General features: G+C 46.9%; 1 protein-coding gene across 2 annotated transcripts in view; it reads right to left on the bottom strand.

The window, feature by feature from the left end:
• GNB5 (G protein subunit beta 5) overlaps window positions 1–24,113 on the bottom strand; it is a 32,832-nt gene extending 8,719 nt beyond the window's left edge. Inside the window, exons 1-6 of one of the 2 annotated variants that reach the window (XM_065940440.1) lie at window positions 23,834–24,111; window positions 14,617–14,753; window positions 10,689–10,730; window positions 8,663–8,739; window positions 4,914–5,046; window positions 1,468–1,611 (exon numbers count right to left, since the gene is read on the bottom strand). In XM_065940440.1, the coding sequence (XP_065796512.1) occupies window positions 1,468–1,611; window positions 4,914–5,046; window positions 8,663–8,739; window positions 10,689–10,730; window positions 14,617–14,753; window positions 23,834–23,945 (645 nt within the window). In that variant the 5' untranslated portion in view covers window positions 23,946–24,111. Of the gene's footprint in view, window positions 1–1,467; window positions 1,612–4,913; window positions 5,047–8,662; window positions 8,740–10,688; window positions 10,731–14,616; window positions 14,754–23,833 lie in introns of both variants that reach the window. The other variant, XM_065940441.1, reaches the window with a different exon arrangement.
• Window positions 24,114–26,964: the final 2,851 nt, after the last annotated feature.

The raw sequence follows: 26,964 nt of genomic DNA, 5'->3' as shown, positions 1-26,964 counted from the left end.
CTAGGCATTTCTCTTCATGTTTCCCCCTCCTCTTTATCTCTGCTTCTATAAGGCCAGAGGGGAGGGCAAGTGGACAGTGGGTATGGTGGGACCTCCCAGGCTTGCCTCAGGTGGGTGGGGCAGCCTGAACACAGGTGGACAGTCAGGTGCTCCTGGCCAGCTGCAGCCCAGCAGCCTAGTCAGGGGGCTGCCCACAGTCAGCTGGGTGGCTCAGGCAAGTCACCTCCCTGGGTATCTGCCTCAACACCTATAAAATGAACCCTCTCTGGGTAGCTAACATGATCCAGAGACTCAAAAACAAGCTTATGCATACTCTCCTGATCCTAGAAGCATTTTGATAAATTTCTGCAGAGCAGTCTGTGATCAAGCATGAGCAGTATAATTAGACTCTCAAAGGACAAACAGAAGGAAAAATGGGTTAAAATTAGATTGTTGGTTTCAGCTCAGAGGAAGGGGTGGGTGAGGTACCATATTGATGTTTCAGAAAGACCTGCAATGGGGATTCAACTTTCCAACATCTTTACTGAGAAAGTGGACAAAGGAATCAGAGTGCCTTCAAATCTTTGGAGGACCCTAAACCACGAAGTTTAATACTCTGAAAGAGACAATATTATCTATAATGATATCAACAATCTGAAAAAACAGCGTAGTTGACTGGAGATGAATACAGTTATACAAAGACACGGGAATGAAACTTACACAGATGGGGCCAAATATCCAAGAAGAAAATCAGGGTCCCTGCCAATTAGAGGCTTCACAACCCTCACCTGAGGTCCAGAACTAAGAGGTGAACAGCTTGGAACAAAGGGCCTTTATGTGTTCCAGCTGCAAACCTCATCAGATGGTGTCTGCATCTCTATCCCCTCCCACCACTGTCTCTTCAGAGATGAGACAGGACCAGGGTCGGGTCAGCCAGCTCAGTTCTCCACATTCATTCCCAGATGTCCTAGAAATACTTGCCTTTCCTACTTGCATAACACACTGGAAACTCTTCCCTCTGCTATTCATAATATAGTAGAATATATGGGGAGGTGGGGGGCAAATGCGCTTGTGCCTTCCGCACAATTTACAAAGGATGAAATGTGGAGTCAGGCAGCAAAGGTGGGTCCCAGGTGTCCTAACTCCTCATGTGGTGCTCCTCTGCCATGGTGGCCTGCCTGCCCGACCCTGAGCTTTCAGACACGCCGCTCCCTGTGCCTGGGAGCTGGAGGGGCTGGAGGCTGGCAGCGGTGGGGCGGGAGAGTGTCCCACTGGTGCCAAAGCCCTGATCTCACCACGGCTATGCCTCACCGCTGGTGCCCTGCTGCCGTCTCTACTGCTCCTGGATGCCAACTCTCTGCTACTCAGCCAAGGGATCTCAGCCCCACTCCAGGGGTGTCCCGTCTAGTCCCACAAATGGACAGGAAGTGCCACCCTGAGGCTCCCTGGTGGACAGAGGGCTCCTAGAGATCGTCCTTGGATCTTTACCCCAGACACGAAGGTGTTCCCGGTTTCCGACGGGGCCAGGTCCAGGCAGAGCACGTCAGCCCCATGCCCATGAAAGCTCTGCAGCAACTGCCCGCTCTCCACATCCCACAGGGCACACGTGCCGTCGCCGCTCGCTGTCAGGATCTGCCGCCGGAAAGGACAGGAAGGGGGTCATTAGGGCCTCTGGGGAAGCCAAGCAGATGCTTGCAGTTCCAAAGGGAAGAGAAGGCTCCTTACAGACAGACAGACAGACAGACACACACACACACACACACACACACCCCTGCTGAATCTGGACTCAAGCACAGAACTCACTGGCCAGTACTGAGAAAGACAGTCCATTTTTGACACCCTTGCTGTTATGAGCTGTTTACACGCCTGTCCTCTAGCAGAGGATGAAATCTGGAGGCCTTCCTGCAGTACCTGTCTGTCTGACACGTAGGAAGCGCTCTGTGAATACTGCTGAACAGAACCCCCAGCAGGCCCCACAGGCAGCCAAGCCCAGCACGGAGCTTCCCAGACATTAACGTGCACCCACACCCAGGGCTCCCTGGGCCACTGAGGGGTGCGGACGCACACATGCAGGACCAGGCCCCTGCTGTGTGCTGACCGCGTCCAGGCCCTCTGCTAGGTGGCAGGGCTGCAGAAAGACTGTGCCTTGGTTCTGCTCTCCTGGGGCTCCATTAACAGGATTGGCAGGAAACCCATCTAACTCCCTGTCCCCATGTTAATCAATTCCAGGGCAAGCCACACCTTCCCAGTGCTGCATTAGACAATACTGAGACCAAACAAAAATAAGCTAGCTGCCTGCTCCAGGAAATAACCTGATCCTGTGGGATAAGACTCTGAACTAAACAACTTACTTATCAGGACTAATAGCTTTGTAAAAAATTCATGAAACAGAGTGTGCTGTGCTAAGTCGTTTTAGTCATGTCTGATTCTTCGAGACTCCATGGACTATAGCCCACCAGGCTCCTCTTTCCATGGGTTTCTCCAGGCAAGAATATTGGAGTGGGTTGCCATTTCCTTCTCCAGGGAATCTTCCCAACCCAGGGATTGAGCCTAGGTCTCCTGTATTGTACGTGGATTCTTTATCATCTGAGCCACCAGGGAAGTCCTCAGTCTAGCTCTTTAATGGAAATTTTTCATGACATACTCTTTGATCAAAGAAATGAATAGTTTTTTAAAAGTTAACAGTAAATTCTTAATCTTTAAAATATTTTAAATATTTGTGATCTTCTTTATAATGTAAGTAAAAAATAAAATTTAAAAATCAAACATTCATTATGATAAATGCACTAAACAGATCCTCTAACACCACTGTCACTCATTTATTTTGGAATGCAGAGAAAGTGCAGGTCTTACACCAGCCTTTTGAGGTTTTCATTATTCATCTTAGATCCCAGGGCTGGAAGGACGCTTAGTTCATGAGTTCAGTGGTATCCAAAAAAGGCCATGCATCTGAATCACCTGTGAAGCTTCATGTTAATAATAAAATAATAAGAGCTAGCATTTATTGATATTTACCAGGGTTTATACCAAGTACTTCTGGAGAAGGAAATGGCAACCCACTCTAGTATTCTTGCCTGGGAAATCCTAAGGACAGAGGAGCCTGGTGGGCTACAGTTCATGGGGTTACAAAAAAGTCAGACACAATTTAGCTACTAAGAAACAACACTAAATATTTTACACAAATCATCTCATTTAATGCTCAGAAAACCTCATGAGGGAGGAATATACTGCCATCCTCACTTGTAGGTGAGAAAAAGAAACACAGAGGATAATAAAACCTCGTTTAGAATTGACCAGCTAGAACATCAGACTAAACATCTTCTGTTGCTTTGGCTGCTCCTCACACCCAAAGACATGAGGAATGGCCACGGCCACAGCCAGGGCCACCGTGCCCCCGACACAGACCTGCAAGACTCCTGGTGGCAAACAACAGGGTCAACACGAGCCTCCCAATCAGAACGCTGCCCCCAGACAGCAATCTAACAATCACCCATCACCAGGTCTCCCTACCACTACCCTTGCTGGCCCACCTCCTGACATCAGTCAGCTGAAACCAGAATGGGCTTTAGTCTGACTCAGACAATCTCCTCCTTCAAATAAACCCAACCTGCCCCAAGCCCTGCAATGGCCCCCTACCATCTGTAGGGTCAGCTCCACCATACAGGGCATGTAACCTAGTCCTCCTGCCTCTCAGGCTGCCTGCCTCCCAAAGTGCTCCCCTCACACCTCACTGGCAACACACTGTCCTCCAAGGCAGCCTCTCAAGGCATGTTTATGAACCCCTGCTCCTGCTCCAGGCTCCCAGCCTCCCCGCTGTTCAGCCACCACTGGGAGCTGGCCATGTGGGTGGTGGCATCTATGAGGGTTTGCTGGAGAGATGTGACAAAGGCACTGCAGAATGTTTAGAATTCTGAAAGAAAACGTAGCCTACGTTATTATCTCCACTTTGTGGCTTATTCAAAGCAGGGCACAGATTTTCTACATAAAGCCTTCTCTCTTCACATTTGTTAAAACAGAAGTCTAATGTAGGTAAAGTGAGGTGTGTCAAGTGCACAACTCTGAAAGTCAGCACCCAGTGAAATTCTATACACAGGAGGACCTTGGGACCACTTCTCTGACTCAAGACAGGAATTTCCACCACCCCAGAAGGTTCCCTGATCCACTCTCACCCCCACCAACTCAACTGGAGGAGGAGGTTTGATATGGCAGGGAATTCATTTCAACTATACCAACAATCAACAGCCCCGACTTTACCCATTTCTGATTTTATTAAAAATAATAATGTAACTAGGAGTTCCCTGGTGGGCTAGTGGTTTGGATTCCACACTTTCATCATTGTGGCCTGGGTTCAATCCCTGGTTGGGGAACTGAGATTCAGCAAGCCATGTGGTGTGGCCAAAATTATAATATATATATATATATATATATATATATATATATATAATAAATAAGTAAATAAGTATAAAATATTTGGGCTTCCCAGGTAGCACTAGTAGTAAAGAACTCGCCTACCAATGCGGTAGATAAAAAAGATGTGGGTTTGATCCCTGGGTTTGGAAGATCCCCTGGAGGAGGGCATGGCAACCCACTCTAGCATTCTTGCCTAGAGAATCCCATGGACAGAGGAGCCTGGTGGGATATGATCACAGGGTTGCAAAGAGTCAACTAAAGTGACTTAACCTTCTATATAAAATTATATATATATATATATACATATATATATATATATATATATATATATATAAATTATAGTACATATAAAACCAGTGAGAAGCAACAGGAGCTTCCTCTTAGGGCCAACTGCTGGAGCGCACACACTCTCCTGTGAAGAGGGACATGGAAACAGTTTCCTCACCTGCACCCTCTTTAGTTTTCCACGACTGAACTTGCTCCCCCTGCAGGCTGGCCCATCATCACCCAGGCCCCTGATTTACCTGCATGTCAGAATTGGTGAAGCTGCAGGCTGACAGGTAGTTGGTGTGCATAGCAACAGACTTCTTTTTGGCAGCCATGTTTTCATTTTTGTCAAATGTCAGAGGATACACAGAACATTTATTATCCAAACCACTAGCAGGAAAAGACAGAAGGGTTAATACAGGGCGATAGAACATGTGTATACTTTCTCATTCACATACACTTTCAAAAACGTTGTCCTTTGTCAGTATTATATGTTGTAACCTATCCCTAAACTTTTACTTTGAATATTTTTAAATGGATAGTAAAACTGAAAGAAAAATAGTACAACGAACTCCCAGATCCCTTCACATGGATTCGCTAACTTAACATTTTGTCGCATTTGTGGGAGCAAACTCTGAACCATCTGAATGCAAGTTGCAGATATGACATACTGCATGTATGACAGTGACGTCTAAATACTTCAATCTGCAAATTACATCTCCTAAAAATAAGACCATTCCTTTATAATCACTAACTCATTATCACATCTGAGAAAACAAAAATTCTGTAACACTATGTAGTAAGCCATCCATATTCAATTTCCCAACTGTCTCAAGGATCCAGAGCCCAAATAGGTCTACACGTTACTTTCTGTTTTTATATCTTTTTAAGATCTTTTAATGGAGAAGGAAATGGCAACCCCCTCCAGTATTCTTGCTGGAGAATCCCAGGGACAAGAAGAGCCTGGGGGGCTGCAGTCCATGGGGTCGCAAAGAGTCGGACACGACTGAGCGACTAAACAACAACAAGATCTTTTAATGGAGGACGGACACAGTTTTTGACTGTTTATAATGAGAGATGTCACTAGGTCAGTTGTCTTATAGAATGTCCCACAGTGTGGATTTGTCGTGTTGGGCATGGCTACCTACTCCAGTATTCTTGCCTGGAGAATTCCATGCACAGAGGAGGCTGGTGGGCTACAGTCCATGGAGTCATAAGAGCTGGACAGACAGAGCCACTAACACTTTCACTTTTATTAATGTTACATTTAACATTTTTAGCAACAATACAAATGCGATATATAAAGGTGATACTGTATATTTCTTTCTTACTGCTTCACTTTAGGAGGCTTGCCATGCCTCTCAGTCCAAGATTGGTGGTGCCAACTTTGATTACTTGGTCAAAGTGGGGACCACAAGATCTTTCGACAGTAAGGGTGACTTGCTGGTGATTACAAGCATACCTTGTTTTACTGCATTTTGCTTTATTGCACTTTTTACAAATTGAAGGTTTGTGGCAACCCTACCTCAAGCAAGTCTATCAGTGTAATTTTTCCAACAACAATTTGCTCACTTCATGTCTCTGTGTCACGTTTTGGTAATTCTCACAATATTACAAACTTTTTCATTGTTATTACATTTTTTATAGTAATCAGTGATCTCTGATGTTACTACTATAATGGTTTAGGAATGCCACAAATTGTGCCCGTTTACAATGGTGAACTTAATCGATAAATGCCATATGTGTTCTGACTGCTCCACCGCTCAGCTGTTTCTCCATCTCTCTTCTTCCCCTCAGGCCTCCCTATTTTCTGAGACACAACTATAATGAAATTAGGCCAATTATTAACCCTACAACAGCCTCGAAGTGTTTAAGTGAAAGGAAGCATTGCAAGTCTCTCACTAAATCAAAAACCAGAAATGATCAAACTTAGTGAGGAAGGCATGTCAAAGTGTTAAGATTCATTACTATCATCATGTCATGTGATGCTGAAATTATCTGAAATTTGGACACTGAGGGTCCCTTCAAGTGGGTCTTGTTTTCCATTTTATATGACTCCACTGATATGACTGAATGTTCCCTTGCTTCCTGGAACAAGGAAACACCTTCAGTTTGCTTTATTCTCTTCCTGCCCAGACTGACTCCAAGGAGCCCTGCTTCTATTTTGTGGGGAATGACATTTGGGAGGGGTACTCTCTTCTGAGGCCCTGTGCCTTTTTAATTGCTTGGAGGTACAGGTGTAGGGCTGGCTAGTTTATGACGAGTGACTGGCCTTGGCAAGCTTGTTTATAGATCATGTGGGTGAGAACAATTGGCACCCGGCTGTGACAACAGACAAGCATGCTCGAGACTGGGCTTCCCTAACCCTCGAGGTGAAACATGTTCTCCTATTCTGAAGCTTCAGGGTCACTGCTGCAGCTCTGTTGGGATACTCACATTTAGGATTAGTTGTAATGCTATGCGACGCAGAAAAGTTCTGCAGTGTGATGCAAGGAGGAAGGCCATGTGACTTCACAGGGAGGGGATGACCGGACGTTCCATGTTTAGACCCCTCCTGGACTGTGCCCTGTGCATCTCCTCCTTTGGCTGGTTCTAATTTGTATCCTTTCACTGTGATGAAACTGTGAGCATTAAGTACAGCACTTTCCTGAGTTCTAGTTAATTCCTGAGGCTGATGGTAATTTTGGGGCATGACCCTGTGCCTATGTGAAGTTGAGGGGAGTTCAGGGGGGTTTATGCCGTGTAACTGCTGAGCTGTCCAAACTCCTTCACACCTACCTTATAACTGCATCATATGTATATAAATGTGTTAAACATGTATGTGTGTTCACATCTATATTTATATCTTTATCTTTTATTGTGGTCACTTCATATCCTTTTAGGAAGTACATGGGTATACAGTTCATATAAATATTGCCATCCAGTTATAAAATGATACAATCTACTTTTGAGTTATTTAAAAAAAGGGAAAATATGAAATGCATGTATGTAAGCAGGGTCTCCAGGGATCTCAGCAAGTGGAGAGAGTGGGAAGTTGCCTCAAAACAACGGTCTAAACAGAGAAGATGTGGGGAGTGATGGCTGGGGTGACCCTGGCTGGAGAAGGCTCCAAAGTTTTTGCTTGGAGGTCCAGCATTTTCATATTTGAAATAATATGATTATTTTCTCTTGATTATAAAAATAACATATGATTTAAAAAAACTGAAAATAGACAAAATTGTGACAAAAAGAAAAACACCCATAGTCTCAACATCCAGGAGAACTACAATTGCATTTTGGTGTAGTTCATCACAGCCTTTATGTTGACACTTCTTCTCTAAATATGGCTGAGCTCTTACTATAGAAATACTTTGAATGGTCCAGAATTAACACAAGGACAGGAAATTATCGTGACTGCAATTCTCACTGCCAACTCTGTTAAACTGAGCACAAGAAAAACAGATTAATGCACAATATTCCTATTAATCTTGATGCTCTTTTCACTTACTGTCATTAAGAATTTCCTTTCTAACAGCTGCATAATATTCCATTCAATTCATGTACCACCATTCACTTAATTTTTTTTGGTGCACATATTGTTCCCCTTTTTGCTTTATTTTAAATAACAATACAGTAAATGTTATTGCTCATATGTTTTTTCTATATTTCTTTCTTTCAAACAAGTTCTTAAATGCGGAATCACTAGATCAATGGTCATAAATTTTTCAAGTCTTTGAATACATATTATCAACATGCTTTCCAAAGTATCTGCACAAATTTGTGGTCCCCGCCAACAGCATCTGAGAGCGGAGAGAATAGATTTTAAACTTATGCTCATGTCAATCTGTAATGAAAATAAATTATGAAAGACATTCTGCAGTTTTTTTTCCTTGATAAAATTCAAGGAGGATTACACAGTGCTTAAGTAATCAACAAAAATTACAAGTTCTTATCTGTATGTTTTGTTTACAGAACAGTGTTTTATGGCTACCAGGACATATGAAAGGCTGCTGTCTCCCCTACTTACCCACATGCAATGGCACATCCCGATGGGGCATACGCACATGCCATCACCCACGTGCAGGGCATTGTGACTGCATGCTCCTGAAACACAGCACACACCGTGCTTAGGATCAATGAGGGCGCTTCTACACAAAGGTCAGCTTTAGCAAGTAAAACTGTTGAGGCATCTACCAAATTACATTCCAGTTTCAAAGGGGCTGAGACTGGTGAGGAGACTCAGCTCTCCAATAATCATCCAAGCCTTATATTATACATTCTACGAGTTAAAAATCTCACCTAGCAAAAAAATATCCTTAACATCTTCTTTCTTACTGCTATACTCCCCCTGTTGTTCTGAATGAATACTGGGGCTCATTTTCTTTAAAAAGACTATCCAAATTTCATTTCAGATACACACACACACACACACACACACTTCATCTTATTTACTTGAAAACATACTCGACTTTTTATATCTGTAAGTTTGTTTACTTGTGAGTGAGTGTACAACAGCCTCTGTCCCCTGTGGGTCCTAAACCATTCCAGGCAGGAATGTGGGTGAGGGTGGGGAGGCGGAGTGGAGGGAGAAAAGGGAACCAGTAAAATGGAAGCATTAAGAGGACATGAAAGTCCTCGGATTCTGGCTGGGGTCTGAGTCACCCATATTCTCCTGCATATACAGATAAGCAACCAAGGCACACTTAAACAACTTCTGGGTCTGTGGCCTTATTTCCGTGGGAGCCATGGGCCCTGGTCCCGGTCCTGACACCAGTGACACGTGTAGCCTCACGCAGGCTGGCCATCTGTCCTACCTCAGTTTCCCTCTCCACCTGGCAAGGGAGAAGATGGCACTAGATGGTTTCTAAAGTACATTCAAGTGCTGGTCTTCTTTCCTGTTATGATCCTCTGTGTTTCTGTGGGGAGACATTGGCCCTGATACTCCTGTCAAGATTCTGCTGTCACTCCCAGCCTGGCAGCCCTTTGGACACCATGAATAGCCTCAGGGTATCACCAAGGAGGTGAGGTGGGCACTCTCTGCACAGGGCATCCAGCCCGTCTGCTGACCAGCAGTGACTACGTGCCCTGCCAGGGGCCTCCAGTGGCAACACCACAGCTCCCCAGAAACCAGGCAGCACGTGCTTTCCACCATGCTAAGGCTTAAATGGAAGGATCCCCACGCCCCTACTCCTGAAGATGCTGAGGAGTGCTGGGAGAGGCAGAGTGACATATAGGGAGCCCTCTGCAAACTGCTATATTGTCATTTTTGTTATTCCCCAGGGGCGGGACCATTTAGGACTTTGCTCTACAAGATGGTTCTTGACCAGACCAACCGCCTATTATGACATTTAGTGAACATGTTCAATAATGCACAATAAGGATGCTGTTGAGACAGATATGGGTTTTCTTTTTTATACAATGAAAGGGAGACTGTCTTTCTAAGTAAATATTGGAGTCCATATTTAATATATAGTACTTGTTACCATAAATGCCAACACAATGCAGGCACGCAGGCTCACCTACACATAGATTCTGCCCTTTCCGTTTAGTTAATAGTCTAAACTTAGGTCTCATTTGGAGCCGTGCATGTCTACACCAGACTTGTAAGGGGCTCAGACTCCATGGCACCCCCATGAAGTGCAGTTTAATCCCACTGAAGTCTCAGCTCCCCACCCACCATGGGGTCTAGTGCAAGAGAGAGCTAGAAGAGAAGACTGGGGATTTGGCATCTCTTCTCATCAATCAGAAGAAAAATCATCAATGCAGTAGCAAGTGTGAATGTGACACGTTTCTGGGCCACACTCTTTTCTGTTTCCATGTCAGCAGCCTCCACGTCAGCCCTGCATGCTCTTCTCCCGGCCAAGGGCTGGACTTGAGAGGAATGAATGCTACAGCGGGCTGCTGAGCCATCTGAACACAGATGGGCTTCCGTGGAGTTTACACCCCCAAGTAGGCTCCCGAGGGGCAGGGCAACCACTAGCGCGATGCTTGGAGAGGATGAGGACAGGACTGGGATTCTGAAGTGTCTCAGTCCGCCGGGGACAAGGCCTTACCTTGTTAGTGGTGAAGGAATCCCACACGATCACTTTCCCATCCTGGAGGAAAAGAGTAAAGAGTTCAACAAACTAGTGATCACCACTGGGGAGATGGTGGGGGGTGGCGAGGAGGAGGTACAAACTGTTACATCGCTAGATGCCAGGGGTTGGGGGTAGGCTGGGATCGGGAGTGGGGAGTTTAGTGTTTAACAGGAGAAGTTTCAGTTTAGGAAAGTGAAAACTTTGGGAGATGGATGAGGGTGAGAGTTGCACAACTGTGTGAGTGTACTTAGGGCCACTGAACTATACAGTTAAATCGGGTTAAAACAGTATGTTTTATATTATGTGACTTTAACCACGATAAAAAACATTTAAAGAAGAGGTACGAACTGTCATGTATAAAATAAACTACAAGGATATATTGTACAACATACAGAATAGAGCCAATATTTGTAATAACTATAAATGGAGCATACAACCTTTAAAAATTGTACATCATTATACTGTACACCTGTAACATATAATATTGTGTATCAACTACACTTCAAGAGAAACAAAACAAAAAAGTAAACCGTTTAAGAATTGTCAACAAGACTTAACAGGTGAACTGCTGAGAACCACTTGGAAAACCAGAGCAAGTGTCTGGACAATCAAGACCCTACAATGCATCCTTGAGCAAACAGGAATAGATGGGACTACGCTTCCCTGGCTGGTGCAAGGCTCAGTTCTAAAGCCTGCATCCCTTGCATAGATACAAGACAGAAAGCAACGCTCAGACAGTCTTTTTCTACCATTTATAAACCAAGCACAAACGGGGGGTCAACTCTCACCACCACCATACCCCAAATGTCAGTGAGTTATACCGGGATGAGGTAAACCTGAAATGACCTTCAGATGCCTAACAGCCACTAACAGTCTCCGTCTCCTCACCCTCCCCACCAGTCTCTCCTCTCTCCCACTCACCCTGGAGTCCACATTCCCTGTAGGACTGTATAAGAGCCTCACCCCACCCCTGGTCCCCCACCCCGTGCGGAAGCTGTGGAGCAGTTCTGAATCAGTCTGACTTCTCCAGGTGCTCAGGATCATCCCCTACCCTGACATTTCACACCTACCACACCTATGCTGCAAACATGGGACTCACACCTATGATGGTGGGACCCCCGTGGGCGGCTGTTCAGGAAACACAGAGCGCCTCCCACTTGAGCTCTGGGCTGGCGATGCCACAGACAATGTGGCTACGTTCACTGCAGCCACTGCTGTGGCCCTCACTGGGGGTGTGGGGAGGGGTTATGATCTCATCCATATAACACAAACTCACCAGAGATAAACCCACATGAGCCCCAGTCCCCACAGCACAGTCATCTTCCCAGAATGTGGTGTGCGGGTGGTCCAGGCCCCCAGGCTCCGGCCAGCAGTGGAGGAGAATGGCCAAGTAGATTTCCTCCAGCACATGGGTGGAGGATGTGCAATTCTCAGGGATGGAGAATCTGTAGTCTCTATGGTGGTCTGGATTTTTTATTAATCACTCAAGCCATCTGGAGCCAAATCTGGTGAGTGAGGCGGATGCGACTTAGGGACACCAGCAAGGTCTGATGAACTAAAGTGACACAGTGGCTTGCTTCACTTCATCTGATGCTAAGATCACGCTGCGTGGGGCTGAGGAGTCATGGTCAAGGTCAAAACCGGCAGCTTGGAGTCTTTTAAGACTCCTAAGCACGTTGGTTCTTCTAGTCTAATTTCTCTGACTAAAGGCCCAAACACAAAGTTTGGGTGGATTAGATAACAGAGCAGAGAAGAGAGCTGTGGGTAGGGTGGGGTCTGGAGCCCCTGCTTGCTGGGGTGGGCATAGACTCGGTGCATCGCCCAAGTCAGCGCTCCCTTCAGAGGCTTCCTTCAGTGCACAGGTGGCCTGCCTGGCCCCACCACCCACCCACTGTGCTCTGGAGAGACAGAGGCTCCCATGAGGCTAAAATCAGATTCTTCAGGACTAAATGTGGTCCCTCCATGAGCACAGATATATACACCAGGGGCCTATGTACCTGGAGAGACTGAGCCTCCATCCCAAACCCCCACCCACACAGTCAGGCGGATTAATCTCCTGCCTTTTAGGGGAGAAAAGCTGCTCTGAGTCACTCAAGAGTCTGTTCCAGGGGCCTTCTGCTGCTCCCCACCTTCCTCCCACCCCCAGCCACCTCCAGACACCCTCTGCAGTCCAGGTGGATGGATGGCGTGAGTCAGCGGTGCCCACGCAGCCCTCCTCCCCTCCCTCCCTCTCTAGTAAGAGCGGTACAGAGTGACAGAAACCCAACATATGGTGTTCTTTTAAGGATTAAAAAAAGTCTAAAAGGCTAGGCAGCAACACGGACATCTGAACAACCCCTTTGTAAAATGGAGCATTTGGGGAAAAAAAGCCTAGAAAGAAATGCTCTAAAATAATACCAATTATGACAGGGTGGTAGGAGTAAAAACTTCTCTTTGCTCTCATTTCCAGCAAAATACATAACTAATAAATTAAAAAGCACATGCAACGTGATGTACTAGATTTGTAGGTAATACAGGAGATTAGTAACACCCGTCCTATACTGTACCGACATGGATATTAGAGCTCATGGATTATTTAGAATATGTACCTCCCCGGTGGTTCTGAACCCTGATGGTAAAGAACCTGCCTGCAATGCAGGAGACCCAGATTAGATCCCTGGGTTGGAAAGACCCCCTGCAGAAGGGAATGGCTACCCACTCCAGTATTCTTGCCTGGACAGAGGAGCCTGACGGGCTATAGTCCATAGGGTCACAAAGAGCCGGACATGACTGACTGACTAACACTTTCACTTTTTTCCCCACAGTTTTAATATTTATAAGGGCTATAAACAAAAATCAAATTTTCCTTTGAAAAAGCTGGACTAAAGGAAGCGGCAGGAGCCAGGGGCTAAACCAGCCAAAAATATATATGACCTCAGTGTGTGGTTCAATGCGTGAAACACCAATACAGACATAAAAAGCACTAAGCGGTGTAGTCGGCCTCCTGAGAGACATGTCCTTGTCCAGGCCCCTCCCTCGTTACATAGCGGTGGTCTGTGGGACCAGTGGTATACAGCAGAGTGGAGGGGATGTCACTGCTGAGGCCAGGTCATCAAACACAGCATGGCTTCTGCTTCTATCTCCTTCTGTCGCTGTGGGAGGCCAGCTACCGTGTCATGAGCAGATCAGTGGAGAGGTCCACACGGTGAGGAGCTAAGGCCTCCAGCCAAGAGCCAAGTGAGCAGGCCATCTTGGAAATGAGCTTCTGCCTTAGCTGAGCTGTCGAATGACTGCATCCCCGACCAATGTATTGACTGGAACCTTGTGAGACACCCTGAGCCAGAACCATCCCGCTAAGCTGCCCCTGATTCCTCACTCTCAGAAACCATGTAAGATACCAAATATCCACTGATTAACTTGGGGGAAATTTGTCATGCAGCAGTTTAATAAGTAATACATAGGATGCAAAATCAATGATGTGACCTATATAAGCAGAATGACAAAAATTATATTTCACAAAATATATAGTTTAAATGTGTTACTTAAGGTATAAAAACTGCTAAACTCTTAAGCTGAAAGTAGCCACGGTGGCACTTCACTTTTGCCCTCAACTTGGGGGAGAAAAATGGTTTCTAATTAAAAAATGGTTTCCCTTACAAATAAGACCATGAAACATGCTCAGGAAGAAAAACTTTTGAATGGTCTGTCAAACAGAGTTTATAATATTTCAGTTACTGCCAACTGCAAATCTACCCAAATTAGTTAAGTTCTCAAGCATGCCAGAGAATTCTCAATGAGGTAACTTGTTCCCTTTGGCAAACAGGCGGAGTCATAACGTCCTGAGAGGTTTTTGAAAAGGATGGCTCCTTCTCTTCAGCTTTACAATCAGAAGCATGCCCACCATCGCCCGACAGGTGTGACGTACCTGAGAGGAGCTCACGAGCCTCCTCTTATCCTTGCACCAGTCCATGCACAGAACCTTGTTCCCGTGGCCTTTGAGGGTCCTTCTGGTCTTCATGACAAACTGCCCCAGGGCCTCCACGCGCTCGGCCACCTGGTGCACTGCAAGGACAAGACGCGCTCAATCCCGTGACCAGGGACCAGGTCTGAGCCACACGCTGGAACAGGGGGCTTCAGGGCCCTTCCTCCTGCACTTTACCCTCACGACTCGAGATGCCCTCTCTTTCAAGCTCAGCCCCCATAGCTCAGTGGGGGAAGAATCTGCCTGCACTGCAGGAGACACGGCAGACGCAGGTTCAATCCCTGGGTCAGGAAGATCCCCTGGAGGAGGAAACAGCAACCCACTCCAGTATTCTTCACTGGAGAATCCCATGGACAGAGGAGCCTGGCAGGCTACAGTCCAAATGGTCACAAAGAGTTGGACCCAACCAAGCAACTCAGCACACACAAAACACAGAAGGTAGAGACACGCTGTCATTTCCTGTGGGTTTAAGACTCTGTTTATAACTTACATAATATCATATATCAACTATGCTTCATTAAAAAAGACCCCATGTTTTTCAAAGCGTTTGCATCCATATATGCATGTTGAGGGACTGAGGACAGGACTGCCTTCTATCTGCAAAGCTTGACACAGAATTCTCCCACTGAAGGGCCACAGCTCTGCAATGTGGGGGGAGATAGTGGAGTGAGGTTGCTATTCCACTGACGGGCAAGGAGACTGAGGCTCACAGAGGTTATCTGGCTAATACCAGTTCATACAACTAACTGGGAGCAAAGAAGGGGCTTCTGGCTCTCTCACCTACTCCTTTCCAGTCACAAGGACAAGTGACTTTACAGAAACTGCCCCATCAGGTGCCAGGATGTGCATCCACCTGCTCAACAGCAGGCCCCGTGCGTCCTCTCTGGTCCCCCCACGCCTGGCTCAGGCCTGGGACGTGGTTGGTGTCCCCTCCACGTGCTGCTGGAAGGAACGAATTGACCAACCCAGCAAACAGTACCCCACAGATTTACTGAAAACTTACAGTGCCAGCAGAGTTCAAGGCAACATTCTATGGGTCTGAACACATGATGTGCAGGAGGTATGTACACCAGGAAGACGCTCCAAAAATCAATCCTTCAGGGGTTGGGACCACAGCCTTTTCGTGAGGCTTAGGGAGAGCTTTTGAGGGGTTTTTAGAAATGCAGTCAACTGACGAGTCTTAGAAGACAAGTTCACGTGAAACAGCAGAAAGGGCCCCAGAAACCATCCAGTCATTGAGGGGGGTGGGGGAATCACATGACATCCACCCCCTTGTGCAGTGCCTCCCCCTTTCAGGTTAGAGGCTGTGCCCAGGTTCCTAACCTCATCTCTGTTGCTCTTTCCTCCAAACCTCTCAGTTGGGCCTTTTTTCAGGCAGGTGGGGAGGAGAGAAGGGGGCATTCTAAGCCAGGGGTCAGCCCCAGGAAAGATGTAGGGTCTTGGTACAGACGAAGCATCAGGGGTGGAGAGAGACAAGGCACTGGCCCCTTCCTCCCTCCCTGGGGAAGTGCTCGCCTCCCTCTCGGGAAGCCGGGACTGAGGGGCTGGCTCTGCACTAAGCCTTGTGATAACAGTGCCCCTTCTTGGGAAGCCCTTCCTTCTTCCCTCCCGTCTTCCCTTCCTTCTCTCTAAACACTTCCGTGTGTACTTCCCCCAAACAAGGAACTTTCTTACATAACTACTGTATAATGATCAAAGTCAGAGAACAGACACAACCCTATGTCTCATCTACAGACCTTACTGAGACGTCCTCCACTGTCCCAACAATATCTCTATAGCAAAAGAAAATCTAAGATCACATGTTGCCCTCAGTGGTCATTTTCTTTTGTCTCCAGTGATTTTGTTCCCCAGCTGGGCTTGACTGGTGCTTCTTCCAGATAAGCTCTGGGTAAAGGACACTGGCAGGAACACTGCAGACCAGCGATGAGATCCTCCCCGTGCATCTGTCCCACCAGGAGGCATCTGCTGTCTGCTAGTCCATCCCCAGCAGTGTTTACTCTGATCATCTGGTCAAGGTGGCATCTGCCATGGTTCTCCACTGTATAGTTACCATTGAGCCTTTTGTCATGAAAAAGTACTTTGTGGGGATGTCCTCTGAGAGCACACACATATCATGTTACCCCTCAAACCTGAATACCCCAGTTTTAATATCCATTAATGATTTTTGCCTGAACCTGATTATTATGACAGTTGGTAAGTGGTGACGTTTCTAAATCATTCCTTCTGCAGTTTTCAGGTGGCCTTCTAGTATACAGAGGAAGGTTCCCTCTTCTCCAGTGTATTCATTTATTTACATTATAGGGAACTCATGGATTCTCACTTTATTCAAGAGGTTATAATCCTTTGCTACTATTTATTTTGATGCCCAACTGGGCCCTGATTTGTTCAGTGGGAGCCCCATCAAGCAGGCTCCGGAGACCTTCCCACATAACCCCGTCATCCTCTGAGAGCATCTTTTGGCAGGCTCATGTGCCCCCCATGCCCTGGCTCCGGAAGCAGTCACTTCTCCAAGAAGTCTTGGTTTCTTTTAGTTGTCCCTTTTTTTTATAATGAAAGAAAAGAGTACACAGGTTAAAAGTCTTTGTGAAAACCCAAGTTGTTAAAAGTGCTTGCTAAACTATAAAATGCTACATGAATGTGCAATTAATACACCATTGCTTCTGCTAAAACACTGCATTTTTTATTGCCACAAACAGCACATTAGTCTTTTACGGCAACGTTCTTCACAAAAACATATTGAATGCAACTTAAAAACAGACTGAAGTTTCCTAATTTTTTTACAAGCCTTTTATACAAGCTTGCACCAGCTCAGAGCTGTGAGCATATCCTAGTTAGTATTTTACTTTGAAGCTTCATATCTGTACTAGCACTGCTTTCCTTAGTTCAGCATTAGGGCAATCCTAGCCATTTAATGTCCCTCTTACCAAAAAAAGACTCACCGACCAAAATAGGATCCCTTACATAACATGAATTTGAACACATCCCAACTTATTAATTTTTTTCTCATGACACTTTCTCTTCCTATACACAGATTCACTCCCAACCCACTCCTGCTTCTATCCACCAAATCTCACATTCACTAAATTCGAGTTAAAAAAGATTTTTTTAAATGAAATTAAAAACAAAAACCTGGAAATGGGCTGAATATGTCCTGTAAATCATTTATGGGAGCTTGGTTTGGCGCAGATGGGGTTTCTCCTTTGCCTTCTGATGAACTACCCCTTTGGGATTTAACTTTTTCTTTAAAAACAAAAAGAAAAGAAATGATGAAGACAACCAGCTTGTGTCTATAGTAAGAACTTCTAGAATATAATGATAACCTATGAAGAAATTCCACTAGAAGGTAAATGGCAGGAGGATGGGGTGCTTTCTGCTTGGATCTCCTTGGAGCATGCACTGAAGCAGAGCCTGGGCTCCAGGTCACAGCCCCGTGCAGCTGCTCCACATCCATGAGCAGAAGCTCACCTTCCTGCAACCTCATTTTCCTCATGGGGTTGCTGGCAAGACTATTCCAGTCCAGCACAAAGAAAGCACACTCTAAAATCTCCTTGAAAATGAACACTGTGAAATCAATTATAAATATAGAACATAAGTTTAAAGATGAGTAAGGGGTCTTAAACAGGAAAACAGAATTATTTTTTAAATGATCTTGATTAGCTTCCTAAATTTTGTACCAGTATACAGTTTCTGTGATGGCCACAATTTGGTAGAAGATGAAAGGAATCAAGCAAGAAAACTTAACCAAAGCTAATTTGTAAAAACTCATTCTGTCTCTACCCCAAGGCAGAATGGGGTGGGATGCATACAAAACCTTCAAACACTCGGGTGGAAGGAAAACATTTACAATTATTTACCTCACTTATGTTTGTAAGAGATTTTTTAATTGCCCCCAAATCATAAATTGGGCTTTCCTGGTGGCTCAGATGGTAAAGAATCTGCCTGCAATACAGGAGACATGGGTTTGATCCCTGGTCGGGAAGATCCCCTGAATAAGGAAATGGTAACCCACTCGGGTATTGTTGCCTGGGAAATCCCATGGACAGAGAAGCCTGGCGGGCTACATACAGTTCATGGCATTGCAAGAGAGTCAGATACAACTTAGCGACTAAACAACAACAAAAACTATAAATTAGCCACAGACAAAAAACCTACTCTGAAATCCCAAATTAAAAGTTGGAAGGGTTAAATTATGGTAGAGCCTTTATGATGGAATAATATGTGATTTTAAATCATACTTTTAAATACTGACATTAAAAAGAACTAGAAAAATGATACAAGGGACTAGTCAATTCATTGGGTTAAATTAAAACTAGGCTCAAACAAAAAACAAACTCAAACTATACCTGGTACAATTACAAGCATGCTTATAAATACATATACAAAAATGAAAACATAAGCTATAAAACACAACAAGATATTAAACGTGGTTACCTCTGGGTGGTGGGCTTATGGATAATGTGTTTTTCTGTATTTCTGAATCTGCTACAGTGGCATTAGTTTATTATGACAGTATTCTAGCAAGAGGAAGAGGTGAGGAAATGAAAGGCGAGTTTGCTTTCTGCTCCTTCTGACATAATAGGCCACACACACAAGAGCCAGAAGCAGATCACTCTGCTGGGAAACTCACTTTTTTAAGACTCAGTACACATAGCATATTTCCTCAGAACATGGAAAAAGTCAATCAATAAATTTGCTTCAGACTAATCCAGAAATATGGTTTTCCTAACACCAGAACATCAGAATAGTCCAAGGTTCCAGGCATAGAGCTTTTGAGAATAAAACCTTTCACAATGTTATATTTAGAACAGATAGAAAAGTGAATAGCATTGGGTGATAAACCCTGTAGTTTCCTGTATTTTGTCTGGATTTGTACCTAGAGATGTTACATAAGTCTCTTTTTTTGAGTTACTCTGTTCCTAGACAAAAATAGAATCTTCCCCTAAGGGACTGGAAACCTGCATGGAGCCCCCACATAGGCCCAGAGACCTTCACATATGTAGGCTGAAATGAACACAGCCTCCCTCCTGCTGTCTGCTTTCAGCCTGTCTTCCAGATCATTTGTCACTTTAATTTCAAATTAAGAACTCTGTAGAGCTGAACTCTCTCCTTTTTCCCCCCTTAATCTTAACCCTCATTCCAGTATTCATTTTTTATTACAAAAGCAGTAAATACACCAAAGTGTATAAAGTTAAGAGTACCTCTACATCCCCCTCTACTCAAGGAGATAACACTTCCCATGTATCCGGCCACACATTTAATGCATATACAAGCATCTCTCGTTTAAGCTAATAAGACCATGTTATAAACACTGTTGGGCACTTTGGTTTATTTACTTCATATTGACAACTTTCAACACACACACAGACTTAGTTTCCTTTCCCCTTTTTAATGTGAATCTCAGCTTTCTGAGAGATGGCCTAGCATGGTGAGAGGGCGAGCTACTAGGAGCCTGGTGTCTACTCTTCATATGCTTTGAGAGTAGCTGGATAACCTCTGGGAAAACCCTAAACCTTTGGCTGCTTCTTCATTCACAAGGAAAGGGGACAGGGGTGTTGGGAGGGGAAGAAAACTTTTTGTGCTTGAAGACTGAGGTTGAAGCAGATGACCCCTGTAGTTTTAAGAGTTGTGTGATAGCCACACCCCCCAAAGATGTTCACATCCTAATTCCCAGAACCTGTGAATATGCTAGCTTCCGTGGCAAAAGGGACTTTGATGATGTGATGAAGTTAGGGATCTTGAAATGGGAAGAATATCCTGGATCATCCAGGGGGGTCCAATGTAATTAATTACAAGGGTTCTTACAAGAGGGAGGCAAGGGGTCAAAGTCAAAGAAAGAGATGTGATGACAGAAACAGAGCTGGAATGATGTGGAGCCACAAGCCAAGGCATGCAGGCAACCTCTAGAAGTTGGAAAGACAAGGAATGGACTCTACCCCAAAGCCTCAGAAGGAACACAGCCCTTCTGACCGCTTTTAGACTTCTCACCTCCAGGACTGGTAAGAGAATAAATTTATACTGTCTTTAGCCACTGTGTTTATGGAAATTTGTACAAAAGCAACATGAAACTTATACAAGCTGTCACCTCATGATTCTAAAATGCCTGAGAATCAAGTGAGGAAGCACCTACCCAGAAGGGAAGGTAATCAGAAGGTGATGAAGGTGATAATGGGGAGAAGCAGGAGGGGCTGGAGGAGTGAGGGGAAAGGCAGGGCAGCGGCACAGGGCCTGGAGCTGTGGAGTTTAATGTAAGCTGGCTTACCCTTAGTTCACCCATAAGAACCACTTCCTGTAGTTAAGAGTTGGCCCAGGGTTTGACCTGGGGATGAGGGTCCAACAGTATGGATGAGGGTCAAAGGGAAGGGAGTTGAAGAACCCAATCTGGAATTAAGTTCATTTTCCTCCAAGTTTATGCTCTAGTTTTGTTGTGTTGACTTTTTTAAGGCAAGAATTTGGGCAAGGCAGAGCAAACAGAAGGCTGACCAACTGTTGCAGTTGGCCTAGGACTGAAAGTCTTTCCAGAATGCAAGGCTTTCCATTTTATAAAATCAAGAGTCCCAGGTGCACAAAGATGACTTGGTCACCTTGGCTTATGGCTTAAAGACCCTTCCCAGACCAGGACAGAGGCTACAGGGTCACCTATAACACCACCAAAACACAAAAACACACACACTCAGGAAGAGGCTGAGAGAATGGAAGTGGGAAGAGCCCAGCAATCCAAGATCAAGGAAATCTCTAAGCGAGAGACTGCAGTCAGAGGAGCTGTGCTGAGTGTTTATAAGATTCCAGGGGACTGTGATAGAGTGAGGGGCCAGTGTCTGATGAGGGTCACCCTGTGGATCCTGAAGACACCAGGGATGGGACAGGGCTTAGAGTCAAAAAGGAAGACTTGAGCCATGTGCCAAAGTCCTCAAGAAAGGAGGGAGGTCGGGAGACAGTAGAGCAGAGGTGAGGGGAAGAGGAAGGTCAGCTGAATGCTCAGAGCCTCAGTGGAGCAAGGGTTTAACACCAGAGTGAAGAGAAGTGGTCTGGAAGCTGCAGAGGGAATAAACAGGACCCTGGCCACATGACTTCTCACCTTTTCTACTTAAAAATTCTGCCATATACAGGTGGGGATAAATTCTTCTGCTGTGGGTTCATGATTTGACCCTGATTTCTGAGAGCCCTGCATTTTGGGCAGGACAGGGGTTCCCTGTTGAAAAGCTTCATTGTAACCACCTCTCTGCCTCAAGCAATTTACCAGATTCACAAAAAAGGCTGAAAAATATCCCAGTGGGCAGCCTGTACTGTTGAGTAAGAGAGTTTCTAGAGAATGCCCTCTGCACTGAGCACTAAGGTATTTGGTAAAACAAACAAACAAAAAACAACAATAAAACGAAGTGAGGCTGGGCTGGAATCCTGCGTCCTCTACTTACTAGCTGGGATCATTTGGCAAATCCTTTCACCTCTCTATGCCTGTTTCCTCATCTGTAAAACGGAGACATCAGATGACCCCGAGGCACTAGCACCACGCTCAGAGCATCATCACTATTGCCTGTGGAGCAGAGGAATTTGCAAACGGAAATGGCACAGACCCATCAGCCATTCCCTACTTCTCTGATAACAGAACCCAACTTTGTTTGGGGATGGCAGCCTGCCCAGCTCACTTCCTTTCTCAGCCGCCCTTGCTGTAGCCATGTGACCTGGTTCTGGCCAATGAAGTACAAAAAGAAATATGTTGGGGAGAAGGGAGGTTTTTGAAAACAACTTCTGCCTTCCTGAAAAGAAGGAGAAACAGAGGCTGATGCCCACATTCCCCTTTTTCACAGCCCTGGATACAAAGGTGATGTCTGACGCTATGGCAGTTATATCATAATCACGGGGCAAACATGAGCGCCGTAAGTAGTGGACAGAAAAGAAGCATGCGTTCCTGATGACACACTGGGCACTTGAACCAAAGCAGGCGATCTCCTACCCTGAGTTTTGTTAAGAAAAATAAATCCCCAAATTACTTTGGGGATTATAGCTAACTGTAACTGAATACATTTCTAAAAGATACAGGGGCTCAGCTTCCTATTTAAAGGCGGCCCCTACAAAGGCACAGCATATTTGGGATTCAGGTCTTCTGCGTCTATCAAGAGGTTTGTCAAAGAAAGGAATCAGATGCTACAGCACCTAGCACTAACCTCATTCTTTTTTCCCAAAGAGGATGCAGACAGGGTGGTACCAAAATGGCAGGAGCACAATGTTCAGATGTGCCTGAGGGTACCTTGGGAAGGTCCGGCTCAGCAAAGAGGAGCTGCCACCCTCAGGGCTGAGCAAGGAGCAGATAAAGTCACTTCCCCAAGCTTGGCCTTAGTCCAAGCCCTGCTAGGGATAAACCATCCGACTGAGTAAAGGGAAGCTGATTTCGCCAGGAGTCATGTCACCGGGCTATTTAATTGCTCACTCATAAAAATCACAGAGCTGGTTCTGCATTATGGTCGTGAGTAATAATGTAAATTTATTTAAGACTGCTGCTCCTCTTTTATGCCAGCCCCACCGCATCCAAACAAAAGCATCTTGAACAGCCTCAAATGAACTAAATGTTTGCGTTTGGAAAGCTCCTCTGCTTCCTTTCCCTATCTCCACACTCAGATTGGAAAAGTGAGATTTTAAATCAGAGCCTGGTTCCTTACAAAAGCAAAATTGAGAAAAGACAACAGTGATGGAGAAACTAAAATGATAACCAAAAAACCCCATAAACCAAACCCCAATCCAGGAGTTTCCCCTAGGCCGTGTCCACAAGAGCTCGCGGCGCTCGCCTCCCCTGACAACCCCCTACACTCCGCTCTGCTTGGGAACGGCAAGAATGAGATCAGTTTGCTTCGCCCAGGCAGGTGGTGACGGTAACTGGTCCCACGATCCCTCGTCAGGACAGCGGCCAGGAGCTGCTCCGCCCAGAGGCGGGGTGGCCTTCGCCAGCGGGCGGGGGACTCTCAGACGTGCTGGGAGCCCGCGAGGGTCGGGCTCGGGCCCCCCACAAGCGCATCGGGGGATCGGGCCCTCATCCAGGGCGGTGGCGCGGGTCCGGCCCCGGGTCCAGGCCGCCCCACTCCATCCTGCCCTCCCCCGCCCCGCCCCGCCGGTCTCCTTCCCACCGCCCGCCTCCCGGCGCGCAGCCCCCGCCGCGGCCCGCACTCACACTCCACGTCGTGCAGCTTGGCCCTCTCCTCCTCCAGTTTGCCCTTGAGGCTCTCGGCCTCGCTCTTGAGCGACGCCAGCGTCTCGTTCTCATGCAGCCCGTCGGCTGCCATCTTCGCGCGGGGACGCGGCGGGAGGGAAGCGGGGATGCGAGTTAGCGGGCGGCGGAGGCTGGGCCGGCTAGCGGGCGCCCAGCCGCCACCGGCGCAGCTCCAGCCGCCTCCCCGAGCGCGCCCCGCCCTCCGGCGCTGACGCCGCCGCTGAGAGCCGGGCTGCGGAGGCCGATCCTCCTCCCTCTCCGCCGGCCGCAGGCACAGGGCCGCGCCGCCGCGGCCCCCGCGCGCGCCCCCGCGCGCCCCCGCGCCCCCCGCGCCCCCCCGCGCGCCCCCGCGGGCCCCCGCGCCCCCCCCCGCGCGCCCCGCGGCCCCCCGCCCCCCCCGCGCGCCCCGCGCCCTCCCGCGCCCCCCCGCGCCCCCGCGGGCCCCACCGCCCCCGCGCCCCCCGCGGCCCCAACGCCCTCCCGCGCCCCCCGCGGCCCCCGCGCCTCCGCCGAGGCTAACGTGAGCGCACATCCCGCCGGCTCGCAGCAACGTGGTGCCCATTTCGCCGCGGGAAAAACCAAGGCTCGGAAGTGATAGGCGACTTGTTGAAGGATGCGCACCTAGTGAAGGCCGGGCTGGGGGTCCAACCCAGGACTGCTCCTGCTCCTGGGAGTTTGGCGAAGTCCCAGTGGTAGAGCCCTTCCAACGCCCCTTCCTCCCACCTCCCCTGTTTGGGACTTGATGTTTAGGTGTGCCTGAGGGTACCATGCTTGATACACATGTTTGGTACACATGTGGAATGACTGGACAGAGTCATTTGGATGTCTCCACAGGAGACATCTGAATGTCTCACGTCTCCCCTGTTTGGGACCCAGGGGCTTCTGACTGAAGAGAGTGGATGAGAGAGAAGAGGGAGAAGGGGCCTGGCTTGTGCCAAGGGTACGCTCTGATTCCCAGTATCTCTAATGCTCCCCCTACGACACCACAGACTGAAAACTTTCCTTGTTTATTGACTTAATGGCAGAAAGCAAAGAAGAACTAAAGAGCTTCTTGATGAAAGTAAAAGAGGAGAGTGAAAAAGTTGGCTTGAAGCTCAACATTCAGAAACTAAGATCATGGCATCCGGTCCCATCACTTCATGGCAAATAGATGGGGAAACAGTGGAAACAGTGGCAGACTTTATTTTGGGGGGGCTCCAAAATCACTGCAGATGGTGATTGCAGCCATGAAATTAAAAGACACTTGCTCCTTGGAAGGAGAGTGATGACCAACCTAGACAGCATATTAAAAAGCAGAGACATTACTTTGTCAACAAAGGTCCATCTAGTCAAGGCTATGGTTTTTCCAGTAGTCATGTATGAATGTGAGAGTTGGACTATAAAACTGAGCGCCGAAGAATTGATTCTTTTGAACTGTGGTGTCAGAGAAGACTCTTGAGAGTCCATTGGACTGTAAGGTGATCCAACTAGTCCATCCTAAAGGAAATCAGTCCTGAATATTCATTGGAAGGACTGATGCTGAAGCTGAAACCCCAATACTTTGGCCATCTGATATGAAGAACCAACACATTTGAAAAGACCCTGATGCTGGGAAAGATTGAAGGCGGGAGGAGAAGGGGAGGACAGAGGATGAGATGGTTGGATGGCATCACCAACTCGATGGACATGAATTTGGGTAAACTCCGCGGGTTGGTGATAGACAGGGAGGCCTGGTGTGCTGCAGTCCATGGGGTCACAAAGAGTCAGATATGACTGAGCGATTGAACTGAACTGAACTGATAAAAAATAAAGCTAGTTCTGGCTTCTGAAAAGCTCCAGGGTCTTTGCCTGTTCTTGGTTTTGCTCTTCTCTTATTCACTAGAGAATCAAGTCCCTGTCCTGGGGGGAGCAGCCAAAGAAAGTGGTGGTGGGGTCAGGGACCCACAAGGACCCAGACTCGGAGCTTCTGAGCCCTGCTCAGTGATCTCAGACCGGTCACTTGTGATGGGTCACTCCACCTTAGAATAAAGGGTTGCGGCAGTTCCCTCAAGGAAGCAAATTAGTGACTTTGTGCAGACTCAAGCGTCTGTGCTTTCCAGTCCCTTTCATGCCAGGCACTGTTCAGTGCTTTACATTAGTAACTCACAACAGTCACCCTGAATGGGCACTGTTGTCACCTCTGTTTTACAAATGAGGCACAGAAAAGTGAGATGATTTGCTTGGTTCACTCTGCCAGAAACAACTTCAGAGTTCTTAGAGCAAAATACTAAGAGCACAGGCTCTGTCTAGATCCCACTGCTGGGGGGTGAATCCCGGTTGTGCTGTTCGGCCTTGAGTGGCTTCCTCAGTTTCTCTGTGTCTCAGGCTCCTCATCTGTAAATGGGGAGAACACCTTCCTCACAGAATCCTCATAGAGTGACTGCATAGAGCATTCAGAGCAAAGCGTGGCACACAGTTATGTGCTCCTTCTTATTATGAAGGCTGCCTGGTACATGTGAGCGATTAACAGGAAGTATGACACTGGGTCACGGGGACACCTCTCACAAGGCCATCTCAGAAGGCCTGGGAAAAGCGGCATCCTCGTATCACCTCTTTAGGACCTCATGGCCCACCGTGGGATACGTATGCCTGACTCAGGGTCTGCGTGTTTGTGAAGACCTGGGGTGAGTGGAGCTTCATACAGGAGTGTGCCCTCTTCTGAAGGTTCTGTGTAAAATAACCCCCAAACATCCTCCAATCTAGGGAGTTTACCATCTGGAGAGGAAGCCAAGGAATGCTTTAATGTCTGGCAAAGTTTGCAAGGGCTTCCCTCATAGCTCAGTTGGTAAAGAATCCGCCTGCAATGCAGGAGACCTCAGTTGGATTCCTGGGTCAGGAAGACCCCTGGAGAAGAGAAAGGCTACCCACTCCAGTATTCTGGCCTGGAGAATTCCATGGACTATAGTCCATGGGGTTGCAAAGAGTTGGACGTGACTTTCACTTTCAAAGTTTGCAAAGTGCCTTCCTTTACTTTGCTATGCACTGCTTTTTTAAAGTGTGAGTCAGAAAAGTTATCTATTACATTTCAGCAGTGGTGGAGTTAGAGGGTTGCCCCATCCATGAAAAGTAACCAA

The sequence above is a fragment of the Muntiacus reevesi genome, chromosome 7 (assembly GCF_963930625.1).
Source record: "Muntiacus reevesi chromosome 7, mMunRee1.1, whole genome shotgun sequence".
Taxonomy (NCBI): Eukaryota; Metazoa; Chordata; class Mammalia; order Artiodactyla; family Cervidae; genus Muntiacus; species Muntiacus reevesi.
Note: the sequence above shows the minus strand (reverse complement) of the source record. Positions and strands in the feature narration are given on the sequence as shown.